Source organism: Marmota monax, unplaced genomic scaffold (assembly GCF_021218885.2).
Source record: "Marmota monax isolate L192 unplaced genomic scaffold, Marmota_monax_Labrador192_F-V1.1 WCK01_AAM20220418_F8-fsc00015, whole genome shotgun sequence".
NCBI lineage: Eukaryota > Metazoa > Chordata > Mammalia > Rodentia > Sciuridae > Marmota > Marmota monax.
In genome coordinates, this window is record NW_026692194.1 from 19,064,625 (window position 1) to 19,084,939 (window position 20,315).

Consider the following 20,315-nt stretch of genomic DNA (forward strand, 5'->3'; position numbering starts at 1 on the left):
TCTTAATGGCTCGGTGACGTTGCTTCACAAACTACTCCTCCTGGCAAACTGCCAGGCGCCATCTTGACTTAATTTGCGGTCCCCAACAGGCTTCCTCCTGCCTCAGCCTCCTGAGCCGCTGTGATTACATTAATGAGCATTTTGATTGTTACCCTGCAGTATTGTAAACAGTACTGCAATGTATTTCTTGATATGTACTACTTTGCCAACACATGGAAGGATAGCTGCAGGATCAATTCCCAGAAATGGAATGGCTGAGTAATAGTTATTGCCAAATTATCCTCAAAAAGCAATGAAAAACTACTTTTAAAAAAAAATTCCTTCTTATCCTCTGATAATACTCGTATGCTGGATTCAAAAAAAAGAAAACAAACCTTGTTGTAGTCTTTGTGTTTCCTTAATTGGCTCAATTTTATATTGAATTCTTAAATCTTTTCCATATTGATTTGTGAGCAGTAGATATAAAGAAATTATCCTTTGGTGATTATGGGTACACATATTTATTCCTAATCATGTTTCTTCTTTTGATTACATTTGTGTTATTTACTTTCTAGAAGTTAAATTTTCTGTGTTACTGAAATTGGCTAGGCTTTAAAAAAATCGAACTTAGAGAAGAAGAGTTAGAGGTACAACAGTTTTTACTTTGGAGCCATTTAAGAGTTGTCAACATATTTCCTTGTCACATTCCAGTGCTTTAGTGTATATTTTCTACAACAAGGATATTCTCTCAAATTACCACATAGAACTACTAAAATCAGTATGTAAAAATTGATTCATTACTATCGTCGAAACTTTAGACTTTAGGTTCACTAATTGATGCAATAGATTTAAGACTTTTCAGTCTTAAATCTGCTTTATCTCTTCAATCTTCAATTCCAAACAGCCTTTAATCTGGAGCAGTTTCTCAAACTTTTCCTGATTTTCATGACTTTCACAGTTTGACAACTGTAGATCATTTGTGTTATAGAACACATTAAAACAACTTTGTTCGATGTTTCTTTATAATTCACCTCAGGTTATGATCTTTGTTAGAAACATCATAGAAGTGCTATGATTTTTTTTTCCAGTTTGTCCTATTGATGTTTACTGAGCACTTGATTAAAACATTGTCTGGTTGACATCACTACTATGGAATTATTATTTTTACCCTTTCTACTTAAGTATTTTGTGGGAATGTAGTTTTATCTTATGCATTCTCAGACTTTTAGCATATTTATTTTGTCAATGTCAATACAGGTTTGTGAGTTGATATCCATTCTGTGGGTTATCCTTTTACTTTTATTATTAATCTTTACCCTTCAACATACTTTTGCCAAGTGGAGCCTTTTCAGGTTGGCTTTTATGACCTTTTAACATGTCCTTATCATTTTTTGAGCACATTTTAGTTTTTTTGCCACAGATATTCCAGACTCATTTTGTCCATTTCTGCCCAACTCTGAAATCAGCCATTTTTCCAAGGAGTCTTTATTCCTTTTATAGAAAATAATATTCAGAAGCCAAGATTCAGTTGTTAGTTATGCTCATTGCTTTTGGAAGATCAGTGCTCTCAGGCTCTTTTAGTGAATAGAGCTAGGAAATATAAGTATACCTATGTCCACACACATAGGAACATTTACATCTGTGTGATTGTGCTTGGAAACCATAAGTTCACACTTGATATCTCCTATTCAAAGGGTTTATTCTTGCTTTCTTTTTATATTTACAACTATCTTCTCTGACAGTGAGGTTTTCTCTGACAGTGAGGTTATCTGGCTTCCATTATCCTATTGACTTATTTGATACATCATACATCTCTGCCACCCCCTCTCCTGTGTAATTCCCTCCTCTGTCTTCTCTGACTCCCCATTCCAGGCCACTCCTCCTCCCCCATGAAGACTTATTTCCTACCCCTTTTAAGTTCCAGCCCACATACCAGACTATGATGCTCTGGGTGGACATCCTTTTTACCCTACTAGCATCAGAAACTAGAGACTGAACTGACCCTCCTCATTGATACTTTCTTCACTCTGCTTTGATTATGGTGCCCTTTGCCAATCTGTCCACCTTATCTCACCTCCCCATTTAGGCTCTATCCATGTAATACCTGTTCCCTTCTCTCTCCTTTAATCAAGCAGTTATCCTTATCCTATATTTGTTTTCCTTTTTAATGTCCTCTGAGTTTTATAGAACTTTAACTTCTCCTTTGGATTGTTATCTAGTTGGCTGGAATTTTATGTAAAATTTGTATCTCTTCCTCTGTCCTTCCAAATTTGAAATCTTAAAAAATTTACTGCGTCTATAGACATTTTTTTAAGTGGTTATTTTTCTTATTGCTTTTGTTTATAACAGATGATGATGTACCTGCAGATATGGTTGCAGAAGAATCAGGTCCTGGTGCACAGAATAGCCCATACCAACTTCGTAGAAAAACTCTTTTGCCGAAAAGAACAGCGTGTCCTACAAAGAGCAGTATGGAGGTATGTTAATTATAATTTTCTTTTGTTTTTGTAATGAAATGCTTTTTAGGAAACAAAGGGAATGTCATCTGTTTTAGAAGTAATAAATATGTATGGGAGAAACATTTCTTTATTTTATTTATTTATTTATTTTGAAGGGTGCCTCAACTTCAGCTACAGAAAACTTTGGTCATCGAGCAAAACGTGCAAGAGTATCTGGAAAGTCACAAGATCTGTCAGGTATTTCCCATGGGGAAACTAAGGCATAGGGTAAAATAATTTTTAAAACCTTTTTTGCTTCAAGCCAGGCAAAGCCGTGCACACCTATCATCTCAGTGACTCAGGAGGCTGAAACAGGAGGATCACAAGTTCAAAGCCAGCCTCAGCAATTTAGCAAGACTTTGTCTCAAAATATTAAAAAAAAAAAAAAAAGGGCTAGGGGACTGGGGTTGTAGCTCAGAAGTAGAGTGCCTGGCATACGTGAGGCACTGGGTTTGATCCTCAGCACCACATAAAAATAAAATAAAGGTGTTGTGTCCACCTACAACTAAAAAATAAATATTTTAAAAAGTTGGGTGGGGCTGGAGCTCAGTGGTCAAACACCCCTGGGTTCAATTCCTGGTAACAAAAAAAAAAAAAAAAAAAAAATTTTTTTTTTTTTTGCTTCATTCCAAAAAATGGAAATATATATTTGTTATTACATTTTAGAGTATTAAATAACATTTGAATGCTTACCTCTATATCTTGAGCTTTTATCCTTCTTAAAAATTCTTCATAGGGGCTGGGGATGTGGCTCAAGCGGTAGTGCACTCGCCTGGCATGCGTGCAGCCGGGGTTCGATCCTCAACACCACATACAAAGATGTTGTGTCCTCCGGAAAAAAAAAAAAAAATTCTTCATATATTTATTCTAACTAATTTCTTAGATGGCACATTAAATATACTTAAACTAATACTTGTTAAGTAGAGATAAATGTCTTATCTCTGAAGTAAAATGACCATTAGCAAAAGCAAGTTATTCATTCTATAAAATGAAAATTGTATTCTTTAATGAGAAAGGCATTGTTAGCATGATAGATTGTTTTATATTGTTTGTTCTTTTTTTTTTTTTTTTTTTTTAGCAGCACCTGCTGAACAGTATCTTCAGGAGAAACTGCCAGATGAAGTAGTACTAAAAATCTTCTCTTATTTGCTGGAACAGGATCTTTGTAGAGCAGCTTGTGTATGTAAACGCTTCAGTGAACTTGCTAATGATCCAATTTTGTGGTAAGTGGAAAACTTATTCCTTATCTTGATGTATTATTTGCTGCTTTAAATGCTAAACATTGTAGGAAAGTATGAGTTGGTAATTACAATTAAGTAGTCAGAACAGAATTATGAAGTCCAAGTTACCTGTTTATCATAAATGTGGATTGTCGATCCAAGCAGTATTTATGATACAGTAAATGAAATACTTTCTCTGCTGTTTTTCAAGTAATAGCAATTGAAAGATCAAGGGAAGTGTTTTTCATTTAATTGCTTTGTAGAAACACAGCTAAGTGTAATTTAAAATAGTTAATGAGAGTTAAATCTGATAGTTTAATGAAAGTGTGTATTTTGTCCATCACTTTTGAAACAATATTTTTTCCATGAAACTTAAAATGTTCATTCCCTTTTTTCATTCCTCAGAAATTATTCTGACGATTTTTTATATTTATGAAGTATTTTATTAAATTTTTTATAACAGCATAGATAATAATAAGGAAAAATTAGAGATAATCTTAATGTCCAGCAATGAGAGAATGAACTAAGGAAATACAGACTTCTAATTGGAGGGTTGAGATTTTTTTTTTTTTTTTTTTTTTTTTTGATACCAGCGATGAACCCAAAGCTGCTCAACCATTGAGCCACATTCCCAGCCCTTTTTTAAAAAAAAAAAAATTTTTTCTTTTTTATTTGTAGTTGGACACAATACCTTTATTTATTTATTTTTATGTGCTGCTGAGGATCAAACACAGCACTTCCCATGTGCTAAGAGAGTGCTCTAACACTAAGCCACAACCCCATTCCCAGCCCTTTTTTATATTTTATTTAGAGACAGGATCTCACTGAGTTGCTTAGGGCCTTGCAAATTTGCTGAGGCTGGCTTTGAACTCATAATCCTCCTTCCTCAGCCTCCTGAGCTGCTGGGATTACAGGCGTGTGCCCCTGAGCCCGGCCTAATTGTGATCTTTACAAAAAATTGTTTTCTGCTTTTGGGAAGTGTGGGGTATGGTTTATGGCAAGCACTCTACCCCTGAACTATACCCAGCCCTACGTAAGTTTATTTAATTTATTTTTTTAAATTTGTTTTTGGAGTTGTTGTGGTACTAAAAATCTTCTCTTATTTGCTGGAACAGGATCTTTGTAGAGCAGCTTTTATATGTGGACAGCCTTTATTTTTATTTGTTTATTTTTATGTGGTGCTGAGGATCGAACCCAGAGCCTCACACATGCTAGGCAAGCACTCTACCACTGAGCCACAACCCCAGCCCACTATATAAGTTTTTAATAAGATGCAAAAAAATGCTATGTTATATATAAGTGAAAAGAACAGAATATATAATATTCTGTTTAATTACAACTGTAATAAATGAAATATCTGTAGATAAAAAATACTGGAGGAGAATATACTAAGCTGTGCTTGTATTAAAAGGTGTATTTACATTAGAAATGAAAATTGAAAATGAAAAGTAGAAGAAAAAGCACTTTGCATTGTATAAGAAATTAAAAGTTATTATTCAGTTCTAAGATCTTATGGTACTTAATAGGATGTAAATAGACTGAAGATATAGGCAGAATTAAGTGTTTTATTGAAAGTTATCTTTTAAAATAAAGTGGCATGAAACATTTATAGTAGGTGTGGCCTATTCCCCCCTCCCCCTCCCCAGTGAACAATTTTTGAAGAAATTGATGCTTGTTTTCTTTGGGTAGGCTAATTTTCATATATAGTTATATTGTTCTAGCCAAAAACTATTTTCACATTTAAAATTCTGTATGTTGCCTGTGTGGTGGCACATGTTTAACAGCGCTAGCTGCTGGAGAGGCTTAAGGTGGTAGGATTGTTGGATACCAACCTTGACAACGAAAGTGAGACCCTGGCTCAAAAAAGTGAAATAAAGTTCTGTATTTTTACATTAATTTTTGTCTGTTATTTTCATTTTTTTTATTTATATGAGACAGCGGAATGCATTACAATTCTTATTACATACATAAAGCACAATTTTTCTTATCTCTGGTTGTATACATAGTATATTAACACCAATTTGTGTCTTCATACCTGTACTTTGGATAATAATGATCATCACATTCCACCATCATTAATTACCCCATACCTGCTTCCTTCCCCTCCAACCCCTCTGCCCTATCTAGAGTTTGTCTATTCCTCCTATGCTCCCTCTCCTTATCCCACTATGAATCAGCCTCCTTATATCAAAGAAAACATTCAGCATCTGGTTTTTTGGGATTGGCTAACTTTACTTAGCATTAACTTCTCTAACTCCATTCATTTACCTGCAAATGCCATGATTTTATTCTCTTTTATTGCTGAGTAATATTCCATTGTGTATATATGCCACTTTTTTTTTTTAATCCATTCATCTATTGAAGGGCATCTAGGTTGGCTTCACAGTTTAGCTATTGTGAATTGTGCTGCTATAAACATTGATGTGGCTGTGTCCCTGTAGTATTGTTTTTAAGTCCTTTGGGTATAGATCGAGGAGAGGGATAGCTGGGTCAAATGGTGGTTCCATTCTCAATTTTCCAAAAATCTCCATACTATTTTCCATATTGGCTGCACCAGTTTGCAGTCCCACCAGCAGTGTATGAGTATACCATTTCCCCCACATCCTCGCCAACACTTATTGTTTGTATGCATAATAGTTGACATTCTGACTGGAGTGAGATGAAATCTTAGAGTGGTTTTGATTTGCCTTTTTCTAATTACTTGTGATGATGAACATGTATTTGTTGATTGATTGTACATCATCTTCTGAGAAGGGTCTCTTCAGGTCCTTGGCCCATTTATTGATTGGCTTATTTGTTTTTTTGGTGTCTAGTTTTTGAGTTCTTTATATACCCTAGTGAGAGTGCTCTATCTGATACGTGAGGGGTAAAGATTTGCTCCTAAGATGTAGGCTCTCTGTTCACCTCACAGATTGTTTCTTGCTGAGAAGAAACTTTTTAGTTTGAGTCCATCACATTTATTGATTCTTGATTTCAAGTCTTGTGCCACAGGAGTCTTATTAAGGAAGTTGGGACCTAGTTTTTGAGGCCTCAGATATTTGTTTAAAGTTTTATTTACTCTAAAGGATATTTTATAATGAGATCTTTAATTCCCTTTAGGAAACGATTATACATGGAAGTATTTGAATATACCCGTCCTATGATGCATCCTGAACCTGGTAAATTCTACCAGATTAATCCAGAAGAGTATGAGCATCCAAATCCTTGGAAAGAGAGTTTCCAGCAGTTGGTATGAAATATAAGCAAAAAATATTAATTTACATTATGCATATGTAAATAAAAGTTTCTTTAAAAAATAAATTTAAAGTCAAGAATAGGTTTTGAAGATCAGCCACTGACCTTTTATCAACCATCAAAATATTTAACAATTCTTTCTTCTACTGACATGTTTATTAATAATTTATCTAGTGGTAATAAGCATCAATAGTGAGAGAACACTTAATGATTTCAGGTGGTGTGTTTGAACTCATATTTAAATAGTTTTCAGTAGCCGTTTTAAACTTCCACATTTAGTTTATTCCACTTTATGTGGTCCCCCTACTCCCCTTTTTGGCACTAGGCATTGAATCCATGGGTGTTCTGCTGCTGAGTTACATCCCCATCCTTTTCATTTATTTTAGTTTTTTGAGACAGGATCTAAGTTGCTGAGGCTGGCTTCAAACAATAGATCTCCTGCCTCAACTTCCTGAAATGTTGGGATCACAGCTGTACACACAAACTTATTATGGTCCTTTATAATGGCTTTCAGTTGGGAGTGATTTGGTCTCTTAAAGGCCAGGAAACATTTGGCAATGTCTTTACACTTGAGAAATTGAAAGAAGATGGTGCTAGAGGTATCAAATTGGGTAGAGACCAATGATGCTTCTAAATATCCGCCAATGAATAAGGCAGCCTCCACAACAAAGAATCATTTGGCCCCAAATAATAGTAGTGGTGAGATTGAAAAACTTTGCCTTTCTTACTAAATATTACTGAGTCATAACTTATTATAGATTTTATTTTGTACTATATGACAGAAAATTAGTTTGAGTAGTTGGGATTTTTTATATTTAAAAGTTATACTGTGAGGCAGGGGCTATATATAGCTCAGTTGGTAGAGTACTTGCCTTGTAAACACAAGGCCTTGGATTCAATCCCCTTGGCGGGGGAGTCATACTGTGGTACATTTAGAATATAATATTTATATTAGTAGTCAATATTTGGTTTTGCTTTGTTTTTGACATTTCAGTATAAAGGTGCACATGTAAAGCCAGGATTTGCTGAACATTTCTACAGTAATCCTGCAAGATATAAAGGAAGAGAAAATATGTTGGTATGTTTGATTTGTTTTTTTATGAATTTAAAATAATAATCTTTCAGTTCTATACTGACGCTTTTATCCTTTTTTTAGTATTATGATACTATTGAAGATGCCCTTGGTGGGGTACAAGAAGCTCATTTTGATGGACTTATCTTTGTTCATTCTGGAATATATACTGATGAATGGATATATATTGAATCTCCAATCACCATGATTGGTGCAGGTATTTTGAAATACATTGTTATTAGAATTTTAACATTTTATTCATATTATTAAATTTCTAGATGGGTTTTTTTAAATGATAGTAACTTAAAAGCTGGTTGAGCTTTGTTTAATACCTTAATAGTAGGAGAGAATAGGAATGAAGATATCTCATACTTTGTGGAGAAAATGAAAATATGAGAGTTCACAAATTATAAATGTATGTATTTCTTGATGTTAGCCCTTTCTCCAGTTGCCTTTCCTCATTAAAGAAAGAAAAAAGTTTGTTAGCTCTATATTTATTGTAAAAATAAAGATGGAGGAAAAAATACAAAAATAAAAATAAAGACATTAATGTTTTTAATGCTATATTTTAAAGGAATTGAAATGTAATTTTTAAATACATCGTATACTGTTTCAAAGATACATTATGGTCAAATTTGTAAGAATAAATACAGTGAAATATTTGTTGAACACTGATGAGTGATTGGAAGGATTGTGTTGTCTCTGAGTTTTTGGGGATACAGTACATAGATGAATTTAAGATGCCAAGCAATTATTATTTGCTAATGAAATTTGCGTTTACTGCCTTTCTACTTCCCTCCCCTTTCTCCATTATAGAGGAGGAAAGGGCTGGGTGTGTAGCTCAGTATAGAGCACTTACCTAGCATGTGAGCCCCTGGGTTCAATCCCTAGCACCAAAAAATTAAAAAATAATTTTAAAAACTGGGGGAGAGTATAGAAGACTTTTGCATGCTGATTTTATTACTTTCCAAGTTGAGGGTACTGTTGCAACAAATTTAAAGAGGTCTCTTCTCTTTGTCTCTTCTCTGCCTGAGCTGGTTTTTCCTAGTGTACATGGATTTGAGGATAATGGTAAAATAATATCTTCTTTAAATATCATAAAGGCTGATAGTTACATAATAAAGTGAGTATTAGTCCTACTGCTTAATACTGGTGTTTTTAAAAAATATTTATTTATTTTTTTAGTTGTAGTTGGACACAATACCTTTATTTATTTTTATGTGGTGCTGAGGATTGAACCCAGGGCCCCACAAGCGCTAGGCGAGCGTTCCACCGCTGAGCCACAACCCCAGCCCCAAAACTGAAGTTCCCTCTCCATAAAAGTACCTAGTTGGAATGGAATAAAGTAATATGCCTTAAAATATCTTCTCCACAGCACCTGGGAAAGTAGCAGACAAAGTTATTATTGAAAACACTAGAGATTCAACCTTTGTTTTTATGGAAGGTTCTGAAGATGCTTATGTTGGATATATGACAATAAGGGTAAGAAATTTTTAAGATTTAAAAAATAAATGTTGAAATCATTAAAGCAATGATGGTTTATTTCAAATGAAATTTCTACTTTTCCAGTTTAATCCTGATGACAAATCTGCTCAGCACCACAATGCACACCACTGCTTAGAGATTACAGTAAATTGTAGCCCTATTATTGATCACTGTATCATCCGAAGTACATGCACAGGTTAGTGTTTCCTTTATCTTTTACAGTAAAATTGAATCACTGTGTTGCCCAGGTTATTTTTAATAAATACTTTTTTCTTATAGTTGGTTCTGCAGTATGTGTTAGTGGTCAAGGAGCATGTCCCACTATCAAGCACTGTAACATCAGTGACTGTGAAAATGTTGGACTTTATATAACAGATCATGCACAGGTATTTTTAAGTTTTTTTTTTTTTCTTTCTTAATTTCTTTAAAGCTATCCTAATGTTTGTTTCTGATTAAATGTTATAGGGAATATATGAAGATAATGAAATTTCCAATAATGCTTTAGCTGGAATTTGGGTTAAAAATCATGGAAACCCAATTATTAGGCGGAATCATATTCATCATGGACGTGACGTTGGTGTGTTCACATTTGATCATGGCATGGTAAGACCATTTATTCTTAAATAAGTTTCAACATTATTTTTCACCATCAGATTGTCTGAATTGAAGCAATTCAGCATTATATTTAAAATCAACATGTAATATTTATTCTATAATGTCAGACATTACATCCAGATAAGCATAGTGGTGAGAAAAGAGTCCTTATGGAATTGATGTGATCTTTAAGGAGAGTCTAATCTAATAGTGTTGATTCTCAAATGTAATTGTACATAAAAATCACCCAGAGAGAATGAGCCAGGCACGACGGCATACACCTATAATCCCAACAGCCCAGGAGGCTAAGGCAAGAGGATCACAAGTTCAAAGCCAGCCTTAGCAACTTAGTGCCATCCTCCCTGTAAATAAAATATTTAAAAGGATGGGGATGTGGCTCATTGGTTAAGTGCCCCTGGGTTCAATCCATGGTATGAAAAAAAAAAGTAGTAGAGAAATGGTATAATGTATCTCCATGTATTCATCAACAACTCATGGCCAGTTTTGTCTACCTCCCTATTCACTTTTTATTCCCTTCCTTATACTTTGCATTATTTTCAATCAAATATAGCATCATGTCATCACTAAATATTTTAGCATGTTTCTAGTAAAAAATGACAATTTTAGCTAGGCACAGTGATACATGTGTCTAATCCTAGCACTCTGGAGGTAGGAGTTTTTGCAAATTGGAGGCCACCTTCAGCAACTTAGTGAGATCCTGTCTCAGTAATAATAATAAAATTTTAAAAGAAAAATTGCTGAGGATGTAGTTCAATGGTAAAGCACCCCTGGGGTCAAACCTCAGTATAAAAAAATAATAATTCTAAGCCAGGTGCAGTGGCACATGCCTATATAATTCCAGAAACTTTGGGAAGCTGAGGCAGAAAAGTCACAAGTTCAAGGCCAGCCTCAGCAATTTAGCAATACCCTCCTTAGCTAAACCCTGTCTCAAAATAAAAAACAAAAAAGACTGGAAATGCAGCTCAGTGGTCAAGTGCCTCTGGATTAAATTCCCAGTACCAATAAAAGGGGAAGTTCTAGGAGGGTAAAGTTATAGCCCAGGACAGCATGTGTGAGGTTCCGAGTTTCAATACCTAGCACCAAATAAAGGGAGGAGATTTCACATAACACAATATCAGTAAAAGTAATTAGGAATGATTGCTTGGTATAATCAAATTTTCTTTTCAGTATTCAGTTACCCACTTATGTTTGTTTAATATTTAGTCCATTGCAGTGTTACTTTTGTAAAATGATTAAAATATCATAACAGTTTCAGATTGCTACATCCCTACCCAACACTTTTAAGGCAACCAGAGTTTATTTTCTTTCTCTTCTTCAGCCTTTTGTTGAAGGACACACACGAACACAAACAAACACACTCTTTGTCTCTCTCTCTCATACATATATGTATTAGATAATGGTATTTAATTGCACTTTATAATAGATCTTTCCTTGGTTTTTTTTCCTGTCTTTGAATGCATTTATAATAAGTAGAAGTTCATAGTTGTTTACTAAAACATTTAAATCTGTTTCTTTCCATATTTATCATTTGAAGGTTAGTGTTTATTTTTCATCCTTATACTTGAACATTTTTGATGCTTAATTTTGAGGTGTGCATTTAGAATTTTTTAAATTTTTTTTCTTTTTGGAAAATAGCATTTACCATTGCATTTAATTTCTGTATTTTTTCAGGGTTACTTTGAAAGTTGCAACATACACAGAAACAGGATAGCAGGCTTTGAAGTAAAAGCCTATGCTAACCCCACAGTGGTTCGATGTGAAATTCACCATGGGCAGACTGGAGGAATATATGTCCATGAAAAAGGAAGAGGACAATTTATAGAGAATAAAATCTATGCAAACAACTTTGCAGGTGTATGGATTACCTCAAATAGTGACCCAACAATAAGGTATTTACCTATAATTATGGATAGAAATTACATTTAGCTTCAGGGTTTGTCATATAAGAAAAGTTAAGATACTGAGCTTTGACTCTTAAAGTCTTTGCATCCAATTGAGAATAGTTATTTATCATTTGGTTTTCTGTCTTCTGTTTACTTTTATTAGTGACTTATGCCATACACAAAATTATTCTATAAACAATTGCAAATGCTGTAATTTTTATTTAAAATTCATCAAACCGTATTATTGATGACTAAGTAGAGCTGAGACCTTCTCTTGGAATCTAAATTACTTTGTCTTCTCTTTCTCTAAAAGTCAAAAGTTAGAGTAATTTAAGAAACTAATTATCTGAAAGATTCTTGGACAGAGAAACTACGAATATCAAAAAGTCAAAACTGTAGACTGCTACTTTCCCTTATAGTTCTTACCCCCTCTAGTCACAATAAGAAGCGAAATAAATCTAGTCTTAAAAGCCATTGTCCAAGACTGGGTAAAACAGAGAGCATGGATTATTTTTTAATTATCAAATTTTCTTTTCCACTTGCTGTAGGAAAATGGATGTTGTGTCCTCTTACACAAATGTTTGTAGATCAGCTAAAAGAAATTGAATTTTTTGAGGGGAATTTTTAAGAATGGTATTTGGTCTCAGGGGCTGTAGCTTAGTGTTATCTAACAGCACTTGCCTATGCCTAGCATGTGCAATGTCCTGGGTTTGATCCCTAGCACTGCAAAAAAAATGGAAATGAATGCTATTTTTGTCTCAAATAATAGGTGACATTTCCCAAGTCTTAGGATTAGAAAGAACTAAAAGAATTCAGAAATCATCTAGTAAGTGTGTCTCAACTTTACAAGTAAACATAGTCCATAGAAGTTAAATAATTTATCACATAACTATAAGTAGTCTTAATAGTTGCATAAAACAAGCTTTGTTAAAATAGGTACTATGATTGTTTACATAATTATAGGGGAAATTCTATATTTAATGGAAATCAAGGAGGAGTTTACATCTTTGGTGATGGACGAGGCCTTATTGAAGGAAATGACATTTATGGTAAGCATATGGTTTTGTTTTAGAAAACTTATAGAATAGCCTGTCTTCTTGATATTAGCAAAATAGACTATTTTGAAATCATCTGAGTGGAGAACTGATCTAGTTTCTTTAAATTCCCGGTAACGATTATTCTGCAGTACTTATTTAACAAATATTCCCTGGGTATCTACTATATACTATACACTATGCAGATAGCTGGGTGAAATATAAATAAGACCCTAGTCTCAAGAATTATCTACGGTTTCCTTGGATTCACTCCATTACTTAACAATAAATTAATTCTGTGGTAGTTTAATACACTTTCAACTATGTAGAGAAGGAAAATGTTTCTCATTATAGCTTTAGAAGCTTCATTCATGTTTCTAGGCTTTCTGTTCTGGTAACTTACCTGGATAATATATAATGCTTATTTAAATGCCAGCCACTGTTTTGAGGACCTTACCTGAATCAAATCAACAATATTCATATCAACCCTATGAGGTAGATATTATTAAATATCCCCACTTACCGATCAGGACACAGATGCACGAAGAAGTTAAATAAGTTTCCTAATGTCACATAGAATCTCAGGAATTGTATTACTTCCTATGCTTGACAGCCTGGTTCTAGTAACCACTGTACTATACTGTCTGCAATCCTTATTTGTGTTTACACTATAGTTCCCTTAGTTTTTCTTCTAATGCCCACTAAAATTCTAATGTAAGAATTTTTGGCCAGGTGCAGTGGCACATGCCTGTAATCCCAGCGATTTTGGGAGGCTGAGGCAGGAGGATCACAAATTCTCAGCAATTTAACAAGGCCTTAACAACTTAGTGAGACCCTGTCTCCGTAAAAAATAAAAAGGACTGGGAATGTAGCTCAGTGATTAAATGTTCCTGGATTCAATTCCTGGTACCAAAAAGAAGAAGAAAAAAAAGCATTTGCTACTACCTTTTGTAAAACACCTAACTGTATCCCACTAGGCTCTTGAATATTGACATTGTAACCTTTATTTTTAAATAGGCAATGCATTAGCAGGAATTCAGATTAGGACAAACAGTTGTCCAATTGTTCGACATAATAAAATTCACGATGGCCAACATGGTGGAATTTATGTGGTAAGTTAACAAATAGTTACATAAACTCATGCACAAAAATCATGGGACAAAAAAAGGGGGAGGTGAAGGCTACATGTTGCTATTCAATATTTGGAGTATGAATTTTGTAACTCTTTAGTATTTAGGCAGGATATAAAACTGTCAGTATATGAATGACTTCTTATTTTATACTATATGTAGAGTTCTATAAAATTTAATCAGCTAAATTTGGGCTTTTTTTTTTTTTAGTGTTAATTATTGGCAGTGTGTACTAAACTCTTCACAACTGATTGGCAGTCTTTGAGATTGGTTACATTGGAATTTTGGTAGTGTTATTGTGTGAGTCTCTGAAATTCTACAAAAGCATTTAAACTTGAATATATTATGAAAAAAACAATTTTTAATTTGAATTTTTTGAAACATAATTGTCTTTCAAAAATTTGAAAGCTGTGTATCAGTTGCATTTCTTCTATTATTATGATTATCTGAAACTGCTAACTAATTCAAGTAATATAGGCAACATCATAAAGGTTTTTGTTAGACCAGGTGTGACTTTTAATTTTTATTTATGATTCTAGGCTCATTTCTCAAATTTAGATAATATGAAGACCTTATTTTGAAGTGATTTCACTGGTAGAAGTTTGGAATAACTAAATACTAAAATGAAAGGTCTAGTTGGTTACAAATGTCAGAATGAAATTGAATGTTTCCACTCTTGCTGTGATAGATTTAAAGGTATAAAACCACATAATAATATAAAAATCTTGAAAGCTTAAAACTCAGGTAGAAGCTACATCAAAAGAATGTTTTGAAGATGGAACAGTAGCTTAGTGGTAGAGTGCATTTTTAGTATGCATGAGGCCCTGGGTTCAATTCCCAGCATCAAAAAGGAAAAAAAAAAAAAAAAGCCATTATCCCACTATAAAAACAAAAATTGAAATTTTATTCCTGTCTTTAAGGAAGGACCGTATTATATACTACTACTTGTTTATATAAGAGATGTATATTGTAACCGGTGTAACTTTTATTTAGCATGAAAAAGGACAAGGTGTAATAGAAGAAAATGAAGTTTATAGTAATACTCTGGCTGGAGTCTGGGTGACAACTGGCAGCACTCCAGTATTGAGAAGAAATCGGATACACAGTGGCAAGCAGGTAGGATGAGCTTAGACTCTTGGGTGAGAAATGTTGATTTGTAACCCTTGTAACTTGAAAAAATATATATTATATTTTTAATTTTAGGTTGGTGTTTATTTTTACGACAATGGACATGGAGTGCTAGAGGACAATGATATCTATAATCATATGTATTCAGGGGTTCAAATAAGGTAAATGTTTTCACATTTGGCTTTCTTTTGAGAGAAAGTTGGGAGTAAGTGGACTATGTAGAAGGAATTTCTTGTTTAGTGTCCCGTCTTTTCCCCTAAGTGTATATCCCTATATTATTTATAATACACACATTCTCTCTCTCTTACACACACACACACACACACACACATACACATTCAATTTGAATTGCCAGAATGTAGTTAGTCTAGGTGATGACAGGAACCAGTGACATATGTAGTAAGAACTTTTCCACTGTTGTGCCATCCATTGTGAATCACATCAGCTACTGTATATTGTGCCCTGAATAGCATGTTGTTGGTACTCAGTATAATGGGAATTGTTTTTATACTATTTATGTAAAATTGTTTTATAGCCAGGAACAGTTGTTTACACCTGTAATTCCAGCTACTCAGGAGGCTTGAGGCTAGTTAAGCAACTTAGCAAGATTGAGGCTCAATATAAAATGAAAGGGGTTAGAGACAGTTTGGTGGTAAAGCATCTCTGGGTTCAATCCCCAATTCCAACAAAATAATAAAGTTTTTTATATCCCTCTTGTATGTTTCTGGAACTCTTAATGTTCACATAATTTGACCCTTCATTTTATCTGAGGGGAGAATACAATAACAAAATTGAAAAAGTCATTTAATATAACCCTCTCAGTGTATTTTACATATTTGAAGGCTCCATAGTGGTATAATCTATAGCAAAGCGTTGTAACGGGATAAGCAAATTAAATTAACCATTTTCTTTACTGATAGACTTCTCTGAGGATCTTCAAGAACTCCAGTGCATATTTATTTATTTTGATACCAAGGATTGAAACAACTGGTGCTTAACCACTGAGCCACATCGCCAGCCCTTTCTTAGAAGTTATTAGAAACAGGGTCTCACTGAGTTGCTACAGCATTGAACTTGACATCTCCTGCTTCAGCCTCCTGAACTGCTGGGATTTTAGGCATGCACCCCCCCGCCCCGGGCTATTCTTACCTGATTAATGTGTGACTTTCTCCAGTGATACCTCGTGTAACATGGCATATGGGAGTAGCAGTAATTGATGATGGTATTTCTATCTTATCCATAGGACTGGAAGCAACCCCAAAATTAGACGTAACAAAATTTGGGGAGGACAGAATGGTGGAATTCTAGTTTATAATTCTGGTATGTTTGACCCATCCATCATCTTTTTGTATTAACAGACTTCAGGTATACCTTCTAAATAATATACCTAAATTTTTGCATTTATAGGTCTGGGCTGTATAGAAGACAATGAAATATTTGACAATGCAATGGCTGGAGTCTGGATTAAGACAGATAGTAACCCTACACTAAGAAGAAATAAAATCCATGATGGAAGAGATGGTGGCATCTGTATATTTAATGGGGGTCGAGGTATTATTGTTAATTTTGCACTAGTGAAAAACCCAGTTTTCCCTTATTCTTCCATATCTGTAATGATCAGTGACATTGCCAACTAATATAATTGTATCCAGCTAATATAATTGAATGATTAAGTCTTTATCCTCATCAATACCAGATTGAGATGGTTTAGATAGAGCCTAGAGTTAAAGGAGACAAATCTTTACAGTACTTTATTTTGTAGCCACCTTAACTCTGCCAGTTGTCAGGAAGACTTTTTTTAAATAGACAAATTTGATATCAGTCTGAATCTTATTATTCAGAATAGTGAGTGGTATAGTAAAGTTACAGCAATAGGTGTGAGGAAAATTGATATGAAAATGTCTACATAGGTATTGCTTTTATAACTTTTATTTGGAGAATGAAATTAACAAAGCGAAAACATGTCTGATTTGATATCCAGAAAGTTTGGCTCACTTTGCATTGAAGCAGAAGTTCCGCAATGCCTGCCCCTTGCAAATACACGCTCTTCTGGACATTGGAGAATGCTGAATGCAAATCTATTGCTGTTACTGAAATGTCAGTAACTCAAAAATGTACATTATTTTTTATGGAAGAATAGGCAAACATACCAAGACTTAAGTGACCAAAATTTGCCATAGGCAAGCAGTGATGATCCCGTTGACATAAATTCTCATGGACTTTAGAATCCAATAGTTCAATAAAGTGACATATCTTTAATAGGAGTCTTTCTTTACGAGATTACAGTGAGGACACAAAATGCAGAAAGGTTGGTTGGTTGCAAGGTGTTGAGAAAATCTTTGTATAGTAAAATCACTTGAGCTGTCTCAGGAAATTGGGGAGGAGGGAGAGGGCAGAGACAGGGTTGGTCATTCCAGTGTAATTATTGCACTCTTTTTCTGCAAATAATGATTGACCATTTCTGTACCAACCACTGTGATAGAAATGGTGAACACAAAGAGGACAACAGCATCCATAAAAATTAGAGTGGCACATTGTAAACAAAGTCTAAAGGAAACAAATGGTTTAGTTAAATCTAGAGGTACTCAAAGTTGAGACTGAAGAGACAAAGCCCACATCATGAGAGGTTTTCTATGTGAAGTTTGGACTTAGTAATAGTACTTGAGAAGGCCGTAACACAAATATGCAAGATTAGAAGCAGAGAATTAGAATATCCTAGGCAAGAAATAATGAGAACCTGAACTAAACTGATAGGTAGTTTTATAAGTTGAAAGAGCTATAAGAGTGACTGCAAACTGCAACAGATGACAACAGAATTAAAGGAAACTCACCAGGGGATGAACATAGTAATAAAGAACAGAAGTAAGGTCTTGATAATTAAAATATAAAAACAGCACGGTCTCTAGAAATATTTCAAATTAATTGATTCAGCAGTACTGGAAATCAACTTATATACCAGACACTGGGGATGAAGTAGTGAATAAACTTAGGTATGACCCCTATTGTCAGAACTGAAAGTTCTGACATTACATGTTATTTTAAGCAAATTTTGGTTTAAGTTTTACCTTACATGCCTGAGTTACAAAAAATATTTTGACTGAAAAAAGTTATGTATATATACAGTACTAATAAGAAACTAAAAGAAACCCTAAATACCATCAGAGAGGCTAGTTAAAATGTTATATGCATTAGCCTTAATCTGAGGAAATATTTTATTATAGGTCTCCTTGAAGAAAATGATATTTTCAGGAATGCTCAAGCAGGTGTTCTCATCAGCACTAATAGTCATCCAGTCTTAAGGAAAAACAGAATATTTGATGGATTTGCTGCAGGTTTGTATTCTCTTTTGTTAACCTGTAGCTTCTTTATAGTTATATATAGTGGCTTAAATTTTTTGGTATGTTATATTTAATTATCAAATAATATGCAATGTATACACTCAAGTACCTGAATGCTTGTGAATAACTTAGGAATCTAGTCCAAGTTCTGAATTCTTCAACTCTATGCACTCACTGTTGCATAGTAATTATAAAATATTAATTTCATAATAGACTACACGCAGGCTCATACCATTATTAGGAACAAAAATTTAAGGTCTCTCACTTCAAACACGCTTAAAATATATATATAAAATATGCATGGAGTAGACCTACAAACTACCATGAAAGTTACTTTATTTAAAATAACCATGTAGCTGTTTTCTCTTCAATATGTAAACTACCTACCTAAACACACTTATGGGCCCTATTCCCTCCTAGCAGTTTAATTAATTAAAAGTTTGAGAGTGCTCTTTTGGAGGATGTAGCTCAGAGCACTCACCTAGCATGTGCAAGGCCTGAGGTTCAGTTCCCCCTCTACCACACACAAACAAATGCTGGATAGTTAGTTGACTGTCAGCAGTAAAGTGAATGTTACTGTCAGTGATTCAAGTTAAAATGTTTGCATTTTATCCTTTAGAAGAAAAGTGATTATGTATCCACTTGTTTATAAATTTTACTTTAGGTATTGAAATTACAAATCATGCAACTGCAACATTAGAAGGCAATCAGATTTTTAACAACCGATTTGGAGGCTTATTTTTAGCATCTGGTGTAAATGTGACAATGAAAGGTATGTTGGAGTCTATTATGCCTATGATATGCCATATAAAAATGATCAGAAGCCTTTATTTAAACTTTCTTTTGTCACTCTCCCAATTTAGCAAAAATTTAAAGAGAACTATTTGAAACAAAATAGTTCTTTATTCCTGGGTTGGAATATCTTACACATGGAAAATCCATTTATAAGCAGATTTCTAATTACATCATGGCTAGCTTTGTTTAAAATCTTCTTAATCCTCTAGATTTTTTACTCCTTTTTTTCTTTTATTACAGATAACAAAATCATGAACAATCAAGACGCCATAGAAAAGGCTGTTAGTAGAGGCCAGTGTTTATATAAAATATCAAGTTATACCAGCTATCCCATGCATGATTTCTACAGGTATATTTCTAAGTTATTTGTGAATCAGAAAAAGGGAAGATACCGATTTCCTTTTCAAAATTGGCAGTGCCTAGCATTTTTGGCTACTTGCCAATGGAAAGAGGGTATAACTTAAAAAAGCTTTTGTTGTCCACATTGAATTCTAGACTATTGCAGTATTATAGGAACTGATGTCTTTAAAATGTGCATGAAGTGATAGATCCCAGTAACAAGTTGATGTACCTTTTCCCAAAATTGATTCAGCCCAGAAAGACTTGTTTTAGAATCAGCTATCCCACTGAAGTTTAAAAAAAAAATAAAACTTTAATCTAACCAATAGCCATAAAATCTTGATTTGGCCCTCATAGAATCAATCCAAAGATGAATGGTGACACCCCACCCCCCACATGCAATGTTTTGCATTAATGCCATGTTCAAGAAGAATAATGTAAGGTTTTGCTTTTTAGATGTCACACTTGTAACACCACAGATCGAAATGCCATATGTGTGAACTGCATTAAGAAGTGCCATCAGGGACATGATGTAGAGTTTATTAGACATGATAGGTACGTAGCA

The 20,315-nt window shown here is 34.0% G+C and overlaps 1 protein-coding gene across 4 annotated transcripts in view; it reads left to right on the forward strand.

Moving 5' to 3' along the window:
* Fbxo11 (F-box protein 11) overlaps positions 1–20,315 on the forward strand; it is an 84,369-nt gene that overhangs the window by 62,640 nt on the left and 1,414 nt on the right. For 3 of the 4 annotated variants that reach the window (XM_046424612.2, XM_046424632.2, XM_058573281.1), the window contains exons 2-22: positions 2,329–2,456; positions 2,594–2,675; positions 3,556–3,700; positions 6,797–6,926; positions 7,926–8,009; positions 8,088–8,220; positions 9,379–9,485; positions 9,573–9,684; positions 9,768–9,874; positions 9,954–10,091; positions 11,775–11,992; positions 12,950–13,035; positions 14,038–14,132; positions 15,144–15,266; positions 15,354–15,439; positions 16,522–16,598; positions 16,686–16,829; positions 18,500–18,610; positions 19,281–19,388; positions 19,652–19,760; positions 20,207–20,305. In XM_046424612.2, the coding sequence (XP_046280568.1) occupies positions 2,329–2,456; positions 2,594–2,675; positions 3,556–3,700; positions 6,797–6,926; positions 7,926–8,009; positions 8,088–8,220; positions 9,379–9,485; positions 9,573–9,684; positions 9,768–9,874; positions 9,954–10,091; positions 11,775–11,992; positions 12,950–13,035; positions 14,038–14,132; positions 15,144–15,266; positions 15,354–15,439; positions 16,522–16,598; positions 16,686–16,829; positions 18,500–18,610; positions 19,281–19,388; positions 19,652–19,760; positions 20,207–20,305 (2,422 nt within the window). The remainder of the gene's footprint in view (positions 1–2,328; positions 2,457–2,593; positions 2,676–3,555; positions 3,701–6,796; positions 6,927–7,925; positions 8,010–8,087; positions 8,221–9,378; positions 9,486–9,572; positions 9,685–9,767; positions 9,875–9,953; positions 10,092–11,774; positions 11,993–12,949; positions 13,036–14,037; positions 14,133–15,143; positions 15,267–15,353; positions 15,440–16,521; positions 16,599–16,685; positions 16,830–18,499; positions 18,611–19,280; positions 19,389–19,651; positions 19,761–20,206; positions 20,306–20,315) is intronic. The other variant, XM_046424622.2, reaches the window with a different exon arrangement.